The 16871-nt window shown below is 36.1% G+C and overlaps 1 protein-coding gene across 1 annotated transcript; it reads left to right on the top strand.

The window, feature by feature from the left end:
- The first annotated feature begins 14365 nt into the window (after positions 1 to 14365).
- Positions 14366 to 16426, top strand: LOC137952053 (transcription factor bHLH113-like). The gene is made up of 6 exons (XM_068799121.1): positions 14366 to 14874; positions 14962 to 15096; positions 15225 to 15290; positions 15470 to 15535; positions 15679 to 15729; positions 15832 to 16426. Exons 1-6 carry the CDS (start codon positions 14605 to 14607, stop codon positions 15976 to 15978), a joined length of 735 nt encoding a protein of 244 aa, XP_068655222.1. The 5' UTR covers positions 14366 to 14604; the 3' UTR covers positions 15979 to 16426.
- The last annotated feature ends 445 nt before the right edge of the window (positions 16427 to 16871 follow it).

Here is a 16871-nt window from a genome sequence, read left to right as displayed (position 1 = left end):
CAAATTTAGGGATAAAAAAAAACTATTCACTTTTTAAGAGTAGTTCAAACACGAATCACCTATTGGGTGAAGAATAAAAGACTTGACTCAAGTTGGATGTTGGGCATACTCTTATACTTTTTAGTAGTTGGTCTAAACATTGCTCTGAAGTGATAAAAACACAATGTGATAAATTAAAAAAATACTTGAAGAAAACAACTTTAATCAGAAGGAGACGATTATACAACTAGGGGAGACTATAAAGGTAGAATAAACTTGACCAAGTATAACTTTTTTGCGGTGATCACAATTTTGCGTAGTTAACTATGCGGAAGATATACAATTAAGTAACAAAAACACAAAACTAGAAAACAACATTGACGCAAGATATTGCATATATTGGATGAGAACATCATGAAGTGATTAAATTTGACTAAAATTTATAATTAAAAGACAAATAAGGCTAAAAAACTTGGATTTTAGGAGAAAAAGAAACTCAAATCACGTTAATGTCTAGATGACCTTTGATACTTCTGATATCAATATCTACAAAAATATAGCTCAAAATCATAAACTATTTGTTGATAAAGAAACTAAACTCAAATATATTTAATTTGATATCTAGTTTGACATAAAAATATTTGTTTTGAATATTTTATGACTTCTTGATTCTCTTCATTCTGTATCTTGACCTTTACCGACTGCAATGTGAATATCTCCTTAAATATAGATAAGATTGACATGAAATTTTCTTCTTCTGAAACTAGACTTCAATAATTTTCATCTAATTATAATTTCTCTTCATAAAATATACTTATTTTGAGATAAAGAAGCTGATATATTTCCGAAATTTATAATTTGGCCGACCTGAGTATTATTTCTTCTTTGGCCTGCATGACCATTGACTCTTCCAATATCGATATCTCCCTCTAGAAAACTCAGATTGGTAATTGGTTGAATAGTTAAGAAAACATACTTACAAATCTTTCTTTGGATATATAATTCTCCCTGTAAATCCTCGTTTTGATAGCATAAGACGACTCGAAATTTGAAGTTTTTTGTTACTGTTCAAAACCTCTTTTGTAATCTGACCTTTGCTACTTTAAATATTGATTTATCTTTGTAGAAAACTCCGATTTCCAAAATTCGTTTTGCGTTAGAAAATCGACTCGAATATATTTTCATTAATATATAATTGACAATATCAAAAACTTAGTATGAAGGTGAGAATGTCAAGAAAACAATGGATATTGGAACTTAAAAGTGAAAAAAAATAGAATACAAACTTAAACTATTAGAGATAATAGATCAGAAAATGATCATATTATCTTTGTCGGTTGATCGAGTCAACTCACAAAACCTGTTCTGATACCATATTGAATTTTTGAAAATAAGAAAAACTTCATTAACTTATTGTAATATGGATACATAAACCCTATAGAGAAAATAATAAAATCTAATTATAATTAAACACACATTTATCCTCATTACCCAAAGTGAAAACAATAATTCTTAACGCAATTAAATAGCTTAATATAAAAAAAACTAATATAACTAAAAATAATCGCATTCTGCCGTTTGTACCTTTTCACGAGAGATTCGGAGTCACATCGATCTTCTCAAAGATTAGACGTGAACCGACCAAGTACGTCGCACGTCTATATGCAAGATGGAGCTTTCCGGCCGACAGAAAAATATAAAATAAACGCCAGATTAATGGATTAGGCACCCACCCCACTCTCGAGTTTACTATTATTAAAGTAGAAACCGGTGACAGAAATTCATCTATATCTCGTCTGTTCTTTCCAGAAGAGACATATATTCCCATCTTCTCACTCAAAAAGCAAACAGACCGAATACAGGGTAAAAGATAAGTTTATCCTCGCTGGCCGCTGCCTCCCAAAACGTTGAAAAGTTTCAGGGATATGAGCCCTCCGACCTGAAACCATCTACATATGCACCTCATTTTATTTCTCTATCTCTTCTCGGAATCCATTCGTTTGTTGCAGGGTTGCTTCTCATGCTCAAAACAGTCCTACCCCATCCGTCGACTCCCTGTAGCCGAGAAAGTGGAACTATCTCCATCTTCAACATATTCAATCACTACCTCTATGAACCCACTTCCCGTCTGTGAAGTAAACCAGCGTTGGATCAACCAGACGCAGAGAAAGCGATTCGGAAACACAGGAATCTGATCTGTACTCACCGTGTGATGTTGTTTATCGATTGAATTCTTCATGTGCAGGGTTGGATGTGACATCCCAATGTATCGCCACTTGAGGATGGTAGTGATTTTCAAGAAATAAACCATAATACAGAGCCAAATGGAAAGTAGGAAAGACGAGAAGACACTCACTTGAGTTTGAGATTTGAGTGAGTGAAGGTGTTGGAACTCGGGGAGGTCTTTCGTCGGTGACGAAGGATGTGTAGTCGCTCTCGTCTGGGAGAGTGGCTTCGCTTCTGTTTGGCTTCTTTGGGCGCTTGGGGGCGAGAGAATCGAAGTGGAGTTTGACCTTCTCTGCCATCTTCTGCTGCTGCGGCTTGATTTGAAGAGCTTAATTTCTCATGTCTATTTGCTATTCAACAACTTAATAAGCCTATAACTTAAAGTCTGTACCTTCATTGAAGTGGGAAGTGCACTATAAAAGAATGTAAATATGAGTTCTAAAGCATTCATTGTATATTATGTCTATGTTGCCCTAGAGCACCTCCATTTACTTTTGGATTGAATCATGTAGATGGGAGTGAATATTGAACTATGGAATGCAATTTGTAAAGGTGGAATGGATATTGCATAATTATGTCCTTCACATATGATATTTCCTTTGCTATTATGAGGTAAATCTCAATTATAAACCATTTTCATTGTAAAAACTCTCTAAAAGCTCTATTATACTAACTCTTTCAAGCTTATTGGTATATTTCGTGGTAGCTGAGACAGTCGATAAATCGGCTCACTTGAGCACTAATTATAAGGTATAATATGAGCAACTGCTTCAAGAACTAATTACATAATAGTTAGTATTAGAGTTTTAGTTATCCAATAATAAAGAGAATCCATTTTGTTTTTAGTGAATAATATAAGAGATGTGCCACCACCTAGTCAAGTATAAACTATGTTGTTGACCTAGATTGACCTCCATCTGTATTTTGATGATAACAATACTTAATCATATGTGTAATAATATTTTGCATCAATCATTTGAGATGCAACTCCTTTAAGAGATACAATGATTAAGGTCTGCAAAAAGAACTAACAAAAATTAATACATGACCTCAAAACTCAATTGTGTGTCAAGTCATTTTGAAGAAGTACTTGCAAACAAAGAAACGAAGATTTGAAGACTAGAGTCTAGGGTGCATAGAAATATCTCAAGAACTCTAGTCATGTAAGAGGACAACACAAAACTCCGATTTTAAGGCACATAAGAGCTTCAAAGGTATGTCATTTCTCAAAATCATGTTTAACTGATGCATTATTATGTTTTAAACTTGATAAACTAGCCACATCATCAACATGCTTTCTAAATCTGGCATAAAGCATGATTGCTCATCCTACATGGTTTGATCGATCATACAAAATATAGTTTGGTAGAAGCAAAGCATGATCAATCAATGTGATTGATTGATGAATAATACGGAGAATGGCCATATTGACCAGTAAAGCAAGATCGATCATATCCTATTTGTTGATTTTTATGACTCCTTGGATTATATCCTGAGTATGGAAGAAAAGGAAGAAACGAGAGAGCACGTGAGGAAGAAACGAGAGAAGAATGGGATTATAGACTTCGTCCAAACATTCCCTCTTAAGCTATATTTATAGATGATAAAAATATAATATTATAATTATACCCTTCACCCTCGTAAGAATGAAGAAGAGACAAGAAACATAAACTAATTACATCAATGACACTCAAATTACTTCATATCTTCCAATACTCTCCCTCATGTTGGGAGGTAATGGCAATGATCCCAGTTTGAACCAAATAACATAAATGTAGTAATAATTTCCTCGATCATTGTATCCCAAAGATAAGTACGAAATTGGGCACAAACTCTTAAAGGGTAGAAATGAGTGATAAAACATAAGTCAAAACCAACCTCAAATGATTTCGAATAAATATAGTGATAATAATAACTAATATGAGTAATGCCTGTCATTCTCAAGACAATGATAAAAACCCAAGGGTACCAATAAGAAGTCTCACAAGACTTCAAAACATCCATATAAATAAAAGGGACCAACCAAAACAAGGCTCCAAAAAGGTTGGCCAAAGGGGTAAGTGAGAGTCAAATAAAGGATGGTAGGAGAAAGGTTGCCAATTAATGGGTAATGATAAGGAAGATAAGATGAAGAAGTTGGGCTCACCATGTGCTTTATTTTCCTAAGTACTCCAAATGCTTCATCATATGAACCAATGAACCAATGCTAACAACAATCAACAAGGTAAGCAACTGAGGATTCTTTTTCAATAATAATGTCTTAGTCAAAGAGACACAATAGCAGCTGTAGAAATGAGGCAATGCCCAAATAACATGTACCAAATATGCAGTAATATAGCAGTGGATAACAGGTAAATAATGAAAATCCTTAAGAGTAATAAGGACACATGAAATAATCTGCAACGAGTCCATCCTTGAATAAGGAAGTAGTGCACCAAGACGATAATCCAAGGAAATAATCCAAGTAAAAAAACTAGACACACAAAGTCAAGAGCTGAGTTGGTGTCAGACTAGTATGTATGACACGCCAACTTGAGATAAAGTAATAAATTTTGGGTCAAGATGAGTTGACTCGGTCTGAGTTGACCTCTGTTATCTCGGGCAGACCAATATCTCTCAGAAGTTTACAACTTGCTAGTTCACACTCGGTAGAGTGACTCGAAAAGAAGAGCATTACCAGCTGAAGAGGCAATCTCCCCAACGAAAAACTAGCAATGTCGAAAAAACCAGAGTAGCCTAGTCTTCATCCTCCAAAACCAGCAATGAAGTTGGTGCCATGGCTGGAATGGTGGAGAATCAGTGAGCAATCAGTGAAAAATTTCCAACCCAATCTCGGATGATTTTCCAAAAATAGACTTCCGTCAAGGTATAAGTCTACCACCAGGTGGATGAGATAAAGCTCCAACTCAATCTTAGATGACTTTCCAAACTAGACTTTCGTCAGCATATAATGTGCAGGATGACAATTGAGACAACAAAGCAGGAGATATCAGAGAGATTACCAAAGAGAACCAGACGAATTTCTAAAGAATCAACAACAATAATCAACAGATAATCAGGATGTGTCTTGGTATGTAATGGAAAGACTAGCAAAGGAGACAAGCCAATGAAGGAGGAGTTATCTTCCCATGATACTAGATGACTAGTAACATTCCAGAAATAAACCAATCCGGTAGAGAGAGGATTAACAACGATAGGCTGGATCATTGACAAGTAGACGACGCGACGAGAGTACCAGTGCTGGTCAAAGCAATCTTATGGAAGTTACGGAAGCAAACAAAGTAAGTTGCGGACTAGAGAAATCAATCAGCATTTCAGAATCTTCAACAGAATACCAACGTTGTAGAAGCACGATACAAACGAGCTGTAGATACAAATCAATTTCAAGATGTAACATTGCAACTCGAGTTACTCAGGGTTGCAGCAGTAAGGAATGACTGCAAGATTACAGATGAAAGCAAGATACTTTAGACGGCAACAATGGTAGCAAGCAAAGAGTCTAAGTAATGATTGATCATGCATTGAATTCTCTCAAGACACAAAGTAACGCTCGAGGAAGATATGAGCTGAAAATATGCCAACAAAGATAAGAAGATCAACCAGACCGAGACAGAGGGAGATTAATTTTTTGATGATCGAGGGATTGATCAATCAACCAATTTTCTGATTACCAAGGTGGGTGTTTGAGCTGACCAAGATAATTAAGCCCGAGGGAGACCGATTTTTTGATGACCAATTATCAACCAGAGATAGAAGACATCACCATGGTGGACTATTTCAGGTTGTAGAAGTTTAGAAACATAAGCACATTGTCATGATGGACGATGCCTCAATTAGAACGGCAATAGAATGTCAATAATCACAAAAATAGTAGATTCACGAAGAAGACTTGTTATATTGACATGGGTTTTTGCTAGAAATAAAAAAACATAACCATCATTAAATCAATCATCCACCGAACAATAGCAAGTTTCAAATTCTAAAAAACCATAGTTGTGAGTCCTAAAAATTATTGTTTTGATACCATATTGATTTTTAGGACTTCATGGATTACATCCTAGGTAAGGAAGAGAAGAAGAAAGGAAAGAGCATGTGAGGAAAAAAAGGGGAGAATAATGGGGTTATGGACTTAGTCCAAACCCTCATCTTTAAGCTATATTTATAGATGATAAAAGTACAATATTATAATTATACCCTTCACCCTAGTAAGAGTGAAGAAGAGACAAGAAATATAACTAATTACATAATGACACTCAAATTAGATCCTATCTTCCAACACTATTCCATAATCGATCATCCTGAGCACTACATAGCCAACCCCATAAAATATGATCAATCAACATGACTGGAATGGTCAATCAACCAATCATTTTTGAGAAGTTGAGAATTCAACTGATCAATGACATAATAGATCAACAAGTCTTGGGAACATAAAAATATAGCCATTATACATGGTCGATCAATCATAGCTTTTCACTAATCAATCAACACTTTTTGCAACTTTTTGAAAATGGGAAAAAAATGGCTAGTTTGGTAAGGAAACTTATAAATACCCCTCCAATATGTAAAGAAAAGTGAGAAATTTTATTGGAAATTTATTGCATTCAAACAGTGTTTTTATTTAAAATTCCTTCATAAATCCATTTTTGAGAGAAAAGAGCTACAATCTTGCAAAAATTTCCTCTCTCTGAAATTCTCCATGCATACTAGCAATGCATTCTTCAGATACTCATTTGTTGTGCATGAAAGGTAAGAGACTTGGAAATCTATAGGAGAACATTGTCTCTACTAATTTCAAGGGTGTATATTTTTCTTTTATTTTTGTATTTTCATTTTTTCCTCTCAAGGTTGATCAAGAGACAAGAAATCTAGATTAAAAAGCTAGCTAGAGCTAGAATCTACCTGTATAATCTTACTCTCAAAGCCAAATCCGAAGAAAGGTCTAGTGAAGGAAGCTATGGTGAAATGAGCTTCATTACTAGACATCTTTAAGAGATGTATAGGAAGCAAACTTTAGGAGAGGCCAATTCAAGGGCCAAAATGAAAAATCATTTAGGGAATCTAGTGTTTGTGATGAGTATGGTAAAACAATGGATAGTAGAAATAAATGCCCAAGTTTAGAAGGAAGAACCTCATCCTCAAGCAAAGATCCCAAGAACAAGAAGAATAAAGTCTTGTTGTCTGCTAGGGATGTAGTTGAGGATTAATCCAGCCATTTCAAAGTAGAAGAGATTGGTGTAGGTCTCGTGGCATTTGAAGATGAGGATTTTCGGCAGAAGTAAATGATTAGGACTATGAAATAGATTAGAAATTTTATTTGAAAAATCCATTCATAGTCTAAACAAAATATGCTACAAAACATGAGATTGCTAACTCAAGAGTGAACTAACTGCTTCGAAGGAAGCAAATGAAAGTCACATGGCTCATTCCTCAAGGCAACATGGTGTGATAGGAAAACTTTCTTATGATAGATTAGATTTTGAGAAGAAATCATCGAACTAGAACAACAACTCAAAGTCTAATCACTCAAGATCACACTTAGGAGGAACTTGGGAAGAAAAAAAAGAAACAAAACCAAAAGTTCACTCTCATTCCTCATATTCAATGCCAATATTGTAACAATTTGGAACACTAAGCTCATACTTGTGAAATCAAGAATGTTAATGGCATCAAGAAAAGGAGGGTAGCCAAAACAACCGAGAGGGTTGTGGTAACCCATAAATCCCTGCACAAACAAACTTGGATGCCTAAAACTACTAGTGGAACAAGTGTTTTCCCAAAGGGACCCAACTTGAATGGGATTTCTAAGGGATGATTTTTTATTTTATTTTTTTAGAGATTTGTCTACTAGCCAAGGCACCATAGAACATATCGATTTTTTATATTGGGTGTTTGAGGCATGTTGGAAGATGGGCCTAAGCCCATAAGACATGGATCCACCATGATCACACGAGCTAGTGGAACCCATGATGATCATGTGAGGTGACATTATGAGTCTAACACAAGAAGAAGTCTTACAGAGCCACAACTATTATGGATGAGGTCTCACAGAAGAGTTTCAGTTTAAAGGTGTTTTAGTCATGTTAGTATTTTATTTATATTGGTTTATTTAATTATACTATGACTTATCTTTAAGTATTAGAGTTTGGGTGTAATTGGGATAACGATAGTTTAATTGTAGTTGAACTCTACTACTTTTCTCTATTATAAATAGAGGTTCATGTACTCTGATTATAATATGTCAATGAAGTATTTCTCTTTTCCATAAATTCAACATGGTATCAGAGCAGGTTCTGTGAGTTGACTCGGTCAACCCACAGAGGTAATGTGATCTTTTCTGATTTATTATCTCAAACAGTTTAGGTTCGTATTTATCTTTTTTTTATCCCTATACCCGTTATTTGCTTTACGTTTTCACATCCATACTGAGCTTTTCATATTGAAAATTATATATTGATGGAAAGACGATTTTTTCCAATCGGAGTTATTTATAAAGAGAAATCGATATTTGAATTAGCAAAGGTCAGATTGCAAACGAGGCTCAAGCAACAGCAGAAAGCTTCAACTTCCGAGCTATTTTATGCTATCAAGAACGAGACTTTATATGGAGAATTATATATCACAAGAAAGATCTGTAAGTTTATTTTCTTACCTACTCAACCAATTCTCAATCCGAGTTTTTTAAATGGAGATATTGATCTTGGAAAAATCAAAGGTCATGTTGGTATCCTGTTGTATTGAAAAATCCGAATTTAAGCGGAATTATTTAATGTATCCTTATTACTCTTAAGGACTTTCATTATTTACTGGTTATCTATTACGATACTACTGCAAATTTGGTACATGTTATTTGAGCATTGGCCCTTTTTTGTTGCTGCTATTGTGTTTCTTTGACTGAGATATTATTATGAAAGGACTCATTGGTTGCTATATATTGTCAGCATTGGTTATCCTGATGAAGATTTGAATAAAGAACAGTGTGGCCCCATCGTTTTATCTTCCTTTGATTCCCACTATCATGTTATTTGGTTCAAGCTGGGATCACTGCCATTACCTCCCAGTTTGAGGGGGAGAAGTAGAAGAAGTACACGAAAGAGATATTTTATATGTTGTGGTAATTTTAATGTGACGAAAATATTCAAGAATAGGGGCAACACAAAGATGAAGCTTTTGCATCTAAGAAAGCAAAGAAAATTGAAGACCAAAAATCCTGACTTGCAATAATAATTGTGGTAATTATTGTTGATACCTGACTCGGCTCGACTCGATTCTATTTCTCAGGCTAGATTATTATTTTGAGGTATTCACAACATATTCCTTAGTCAATATATTATTTGGTGCAGATACTCGCATCGGATTATTTCATGGGTCCTTTTACAATGATTTTTATTATTTTGGTTCGTGTTATATGGGCTCAGACCCATTTCAACTACAACTATTGTGTCTCTTTGGATAAGACAATATTATTGAAGAAGTGGTGGCCTTAGCATCTCATCTTCCTGTTTACCCATTACCTGTTGGTTATTTGACAACCTTACTCTTACCATCCTTTATTTGACTCTCACATACATCTTTGGGCCAACCTTTTGCGTGTTCCTTCGGTTGGGAGTTTAAGTTGATACATATATACTTATGGGTGTTTTAAGTCCATTGAGACTTATATATATATCTGTGGGTCTTTTATCGTCATCTTGTGAATGACATGCATTACCCACTTATCACGTTTGAGAGTCTTGGGACACCGTGATGGAGGAGATTATTACTACATATATGTTACCCCCCTTAATTGGTATTTATTACTCCTTCCACTTGAGAGTTGTTGTCCTGTGGAGGGACAAGGTGATAAAGGAGTTTTACTACACTTCTGAACACTGTGTATAGACCCACTACCTACGAAAGATAGGAGTGCCACTACTTGCGAATGATAGGAGTGTACCTTATATCCAACATGGGTTATGGCTGGAGTATGGATCAATGTCATACGGCTTGGAGTGATTTTACTCTTGCTTATCGTATGCCAGCAAGGCCTCATGGAAGAAAGCACCAACGTGAGGGGGAGTGTTGGAAGATATGGAGGACTGTCATTTTATACGAGAAGATTCTATACATCATTTGCAGTAAGCTAGGAGTTCATGATGTTTTCTCACCCCCAAATTGAGGGAGAGTGTTGGAAGATGGGCCCAAGCCCCCACGACCAAGGAAGACTCACATATCCAAGTGTGTTGGAAGATGGGCCCAAGCCCATAAGATATGGAGCCACCATTATCACACGAGCTGGCATTATGAGTCTTACACAATAAGAAATCTTACACAAGAAGAAGTCTTACATAGCCACAATTATTATGGAAGGAGGTCTCACAAAAGAGTTTCAGTTTAAAGGTGTTTTCGTTATATGAGTCTTCTATTTATATTAGGTTATTTAATTATGCTAGGACTTATCTTTAAGTGTTAGAGTTTGAGTGTAATTGGGTTAAAGGTAGTTTAATTGATGTTTGACTCTACTACTTTCCTCTATTATAAATAGAGTTCATGTACTTTGATTATAATAAGTCAATGAAGTATTTATCTTTTCCATAAATTCAACAAGGCACATGACCATTGATAAGAAGACATTTTTAGAACTTACACCGAAAGATGGAGGTCATGTTACATTTGGAGATAATAGTAAATGTACCATCAAATGAATTGAAAAAATAGGTACCTCTATCTCTTTCATATAAGATGTCTATTTTGTTGAAGGTTGATTCATGATTTACTTGGCATTAGTCAATTTTGTGATAAAAGAAACAAAATGTCATTTGAAAAGGACAAATGCTTAGTAAAGAATGAAAATGATGAAACCTTATTAGAGGGACATAGAAAAAATCTCTATGTGGTAAACATTATTGACTTACCCTCTACAAGTGCAATTTGTTTGGGTGGAAAAATAGATGAATCTTGGTTATTACATAAGAGGTTATGACATATAGGAATAGACTCTTTGAATAAGTTAGCAAGGAAAAACCTAGTGAGAGGACTACTAATCAAAAGTTTGTAAGATAAAAACTTTGAGATGCTTGCGAACTTAGAGAAAAATACAAAAACTCATTCAAATCTCTACTACTAGACCTATTCAACTAATTCACATGGATTTAGTTAGACCTTCTCGTATCTTGAGTTTGAGCAAAAAGCGTCTCACCCTTGTGGTTGTAGATGACTACTCTACGTTTATATGGGTAGATTTCTTAGCCAACAAGGATGATACATTTCCAACCTTTATCGAACTATGTAAAAAAGTCCAAAAGGAGCAAGGTTATAACATTATTAAAATTAGGAGTTAATGGAGGAGAATTTGAGAACTCATTTCGAGAACTATTGTACTCAACATGGTATTGATCCTACACGCTTAGCTTCTTGAACTCCTCAACAAAATGGTGTTATTGAGAGGAAGAATAGGATTTTGATTGAAATGACAAGAGTTATGTTACATGTATATGACTTGCTTCAGAGATTTTGGGCTGAAGTTTTAAATACGTGCTATATCGTGAACCAATCTAGGATTAGGTCCCTTCTTAACAAAACTTCTTGTGAGTTGTATATGGGCACCCTTCCCAACATAACTTATTTTAGAACCTTTAGATGTAAAGTATATATATTAAGAGAACCAAAGGAAAAGTTAGGGAAGTTTGACTTTAGGGTGATAAAGTTATAATCCTAGGGTATTCATCTCATAGCATAACTTATAGAATTTATAACCAAACGTCTATGAGAGTCACAGAGTTGGTACATGTTGAATTTGATGAGTTAGATTCAACAAGTGCCACACCAACTCCAATTTTCAATGATAAAGAAAAGGCCCCTCTTGATCCATCACCGGGTTCTTGATCTCAAGATCAAAATCTTGAAGAGAACCCAAAAACCAAGATGAACCTCCTACGGAGCCAAAAAAATTACAGATTCATGGCTAATCACCTTTTAGATCTAATAATTGGTGACCCCCCAAAGGAAAATTGTAACTAGAATAACAACTCATGAATTCATGTGACTTTGTTTCTCAATATGAGCCCAAGTGCTTTAAAGAGGCTGAAAAAGATATTTTTGGATCATGATCAATGCAAGAAGAGCTTCATCTATTTGAAAGGAATCAAATTTGAACTCTAGTACCTAAACCTCAAGATCAATAAGTGATAGGAACTAAATGAGCTTTTAGGAACAAAGCTGATAAATAAAATAAAGTTGTGGAAAATAAAGCTAGGTTAGTTGTCAAATGAATAACCAAGAAGAATGAAAAAACGTAAGCACTTGTGGCATGATTAGAGGCAATTACAATCTTACTAGCTATCTTTGTCATTATCGCTTCAAGTTGTACCAAATAGATGTTAAAGTGCATTGTTAAATGGATACATACAAGAAGAAGTATATATATAATAACTCAAAGGAAGACATGAGCAAGCCAAACCATGTACATAAGTTGCACAATGCCTTATACAGTTTGAAGCAAGCTCCGAGGGCTTGGTAAGAAAGACTCAGTGAATTCTTACAAAAGAATGGGAGAGGCAGTGTGGATATAAGAAGAAGAAGAAAAAGAAGAAGAAGAGGAAAAGGCAGACTAGGAGAGAGGAGAGAGTGATGAAGAGACAAAAAAAAAACATAAGATATTTACAATTATGCCACCTAAGCTTGTCTATGTCTTTCAATACTCCCCCTCAAGATGGTGGTGAAAAACCATCGTTTATCCCCAGCTTGGTACATGCAATGGAGAGAATTTTGAAGTTGACTTCATGAACATATCATCAAGTTGTCTATGAGTTAAGACATGTTTAAGGCTTATGATTCCTGCTTGCAACTTTTTTTCTTACAAAGTGACACTCCACCTTGATATGCTTAGTTCTCTCATGAAAAACTGGGTTGGAGACAATGTGGATTATTGCTTGATTATCACAATAGAGTTCCATAAGGCGTTCTTTATAGAATCCTAATTGTGCTAGAAGAGATTTAATAAAAAAATAGCAACAAACAACTATCTTTTGCCATTATTGTGCCACAATTATTATTGAAGTTAGTCAACCAAGGAAGGCTACAGTTCATCAATTAGATCATTCAAAGTTCAAATCAATTTCGTATGTGGAGATGGAATTAGAGGATTAAATCAAAGATAAGACCTCACATCACTTGATGTCTTACTTCTTGGTGAAGCAGATCGTTTTGTACATCAACAATGATAAAGAAAAAAATAAAAAAAAGCCTCTTAAATAGTTAGAAGCATCCAAAGCATATCAAAGTTCATGACAATTCTTAAGCAGGTAGAAACACATAGAGTGTTTTTAGGAGACATAATTTTGATATATGGGGAGTGAATCTTGAGAATCATATCCTTCTAACTATAATAAGATTCAAGAGTTCCCTTTTTCAATCTATCTTCAAAATTATGAAACTTTTGTCGTTGTTTCGATGCTTTGCCACAACAACTCTCTCTTTAGCTCGTGTCTAATAGAAGTAAAGCCGCTAATTTGTGTATTAAGTTCATGATATTAACTTTTGGTACAATTAGCTACAATTATCTAAAACCACTACTCTCATTTCCAGTCGAGTAAGAAAAATAAAATAATTAATTTTTTTATAAATATTCTACAATTTCAAATTTTATGACAAAAATTCCCTTTTTATTTTATAAATTATTTATTTATTGTTGTAATATTTTTTTTATTATACCATATAACTTGTAAAATTACATTATTTTAGTCATATATTATTCAATTAAATATTTAATGAATTGGCCACGTGGTATATCTAACCAATTGTGGTTTTTTTAATCCTGTCAAATTATGAGTTTAGCAACATTGCATGGCCTTAAACACGTTGAGTCAAAGCCTAGACATCTCATTCCCTTCTTTCCACCAAAGATTCCGTTCCCGAAACCGAAGATTCACTGCCCGATTCGGTTTCTAAATTTGTAGTCGGATCTTTGGCGTCATTGTTAGTCCGATATCTTGGACCCACTGACCCGGTTATTCTCTCCGCATGCGTCCCATTTTTGTCTGGGAGCAGGAGTGGGGCCTACCGAGCACATGAAACCGGAAACCGCCTTCAAAAACCGAAACTGGGTCTGGTCGCTTCGGTGGCCGTGTGGAAAACCAGAAGTGAGAGGACACGCGAGCGAATCAATTGCGGAAGACAAAAAGGCCAAACAAAACTAAAGTTTCTCGCGACTCCGCCTCCCCATTTTCTGCCAGAACCTTCTCTTTCTCGGTCACTCTTCGCTTTCAGGTGATCACCGGGGTTTCGTTTTTTTGTCCTCTGGCCGACAGCGCCGCTCGTTACGGTGTTTTTGCAAGATCAAAAGAGAAAAAGTAGCGGGGATTGTAGTTTCTGATCATCTGTTTTTTTTTTTTTTTCGGTTTTCTGGGTTTGAGTGGTTTAATGGCGACGCGAGAGGACTTCGCCGGGGACGGGGGGTTTGTGCAGCTGTTAGAGTCCGGCGACTTGGGGTTTGAAATGGCGGAAGATTTTATGTATACTTCTTCTTTCTCAGCCGAGGACCCGCATAGTTTGTTGAGTTTTGGTCACGGGAGGAGCGGGAACGAGATGGTTTTGCCGGAAACAGGCGTTGCGCCGCAGAAATCTGGAGTTACGGGCAGCGATTCATCGTCGACTTCGTCGAGCAGTGGGAGAAGTTTCTCCCAGTTGAGGGTGAGTTGAAGTGGATTAATAGGTTGAGAAATTTTACTGCATGCAGTCGAAATGCTTGGGTTAATGCGTTGTACTTTTAATGAGTAGAAACGAGAGAAAGGGGATGATGGCAAGGTGGAACAGAAGAGACGATGCGCGTCGGAAGCTGCTACAGTTTCGGTCTCAGGCACCATCTCCGAGTGTCGGAAAACGAATAAAAAGCCCAAAAGTGAACCCCCAAAGGTCTGTATAGCAAAATGTGAAGCAACCAAGAAAATAAAGAAGATCTTCTCCCCTGTTTTGATTTGTGTCCAATACCCTTTCTTCTAATTCTCGAAGCTCTTTCTTTGGCTTCTGCATGTATTTGACAGGTCAGGAAAGAGAAGATCGGAGAAAGAATTACCGCGCTGCAGCAGCTGGTTTCTCCCTTCGGCAAGGTTAGGTTTGGACGAAGAATCGAAAAATCCAAAAACGGATTTTTTTATTAAATTTTATTAAAAACTGAAAAGCATTTGGCTTTTCTGTCTTCTTTTTAAAGTTTAAACAAAGATTGGTTGTCTGTGCTCTGTTCAATAACGCCTGGGACTCTGTTTCTGTTTGACTTTGACTGGTGCAGACTGACACAGCTTCCGTTCTTCACGAAGCAACGGGATACATTAGATTTCTCCACGAACAGGTTCAGGTATTACTTATCAGAGCATTAAAAAAGAAAGAGATTCAGAATTCATTCAGACTATTTTCTGTTTTTCTGATCTTTCGAATCCAATTTCCATCCGCCGAAATGATTCTTTTAACCATTTGTCTACTATTCTTGCCTCCTCTAAGGTACTGAGCTCTCCGTACCTGCAACGGCTGCCATCCTCTGGTTTATTGCCGGTGGGACGACTTTCCTCTTCTGTCTTTTACTCTCGCGCCCTCTCTCAGCTCTCTGGGCTTCTGATGTTTTCCTTCATAACTCTCTTTTATCCAACTTTTCAGGGAGCAGGAAACGACGACGAACACAGGTACGAACTCAGGAGTCGAGGCCTCTGCTTGGTCCCCGTCGCTTCCACCGTGAACGTGGCGAACAGCAATGGCGCCGATTTCTGGTCCCCCGCCATGGGAAGCCACTCCTCAAACAGCTAAATATCGTGCTTCCTTACCGGCCTCTTCAACCTCTCTCCTTACGTGAATCGTAATAGAAGTAAACAAGAAACGATACAGAAAAGCAGAGAACTCGTGTAAAATTTTTACCGGAAAGTTTTTGCTTTGCTTCTTTTTGTTCAGAATCATCTGGGTTTTTCTTCTTTCTTCTTCTTCTTCTTTCCCTTAATTCGGGTTACTGTCATAGAACTGTAACATGCATGCACAGTGGCTCGATTTGGGTTCTGGTGGTAGTGATGATGCCCATTGCGGAATGATGTTGTGCTGTTTTTGTCCATTGTTAATAGCTGCACACAAAACCCGGAGATGCCAGTTTGACTGATGATATGAGAGGCGACGGAGGGAGATTGAAGATTTTGTCCAGCCAGATTTCTTTCTGGCCGAACACATCTTCTTTGTACTTTATGGGTTTTTGAGCAGTAAATTTGAACAGTTGCTGAAGTGGATTTGTTTGTGCTATGTACAGTAGAAACGATAACGAAAGAAACTGACAGAGCTTGAAGAACGTCCATTAGTAGCAGCTGCGTAAAGCTGGGCAAATGAAATTACCCACCGTTAGCATGTACTGGTCGCGTACTTAATTTGATTTAGGATCAGATAATTTGCTAAAGCAATTTGGAACTCAAAGAGGATAGGCTCTTCTTGGCTAAAGTGCGCCTGTGGATAGACAATTAGAGGGAGGGGAGAGGCCTCTTAACCACTTTAATGTATATTAATTAATTATTTATTTTAAGCTTAATATTGTCACAAGCTCAATACTATGTATTAAACTCTTTAGTATGTGGTTGTGACATCTAAGTTGCTATTGTTGTATTGGAATTTTAAGAGAAGAAAATAATTAATTGATGTTGTTAAATTGAGTAAGATATTTTTTT

The sequence above is a fragment of the Aristolochia californica genome, unplaced genomic scaffold, assembly GCF_029961685.1.
Source record: "Aristolochia californica isolate CCGP_79_NKW_82.1479 unplaced genomic scaffold, dmAriCali1.0.hap1 SCAF_15, whole genome shotgun sequence".
Classification (NCBI taxonomy): Eukaryota; Viridiplantae; Streptophyta; class Magnoliopsida; order Piperales; family Aristolochiaceae; genus Aristolochia; species Aristolochia californica.
This window is presented reverse-complemented; position numbering and strand designations above follow the sequence as displayed.

Coding starts and splice junctions, on each gene's coding strand:
- LOC137952053 (XM_068799121.1), top strand. CDS start 14,605: ATGGCGACGCGAGAGGACTTCGCCGGGGACGGGGGGTTTGTGCAGCTG. Junction 15,291..15,469: donor TGGTTTCTCCCTTCGGCAAG/GTTAGGTTTGGA, acceptor TGACTGGTGCAG/ACTGACACAGCTTCCGTTCT. Junction 15,536..15,678: donor TTCTCCACGAACAGGTTCAG/GTATTACTTATC, acceptor GCCTCCTCTAAG/GTACTGAGCTCTCCGTACCT.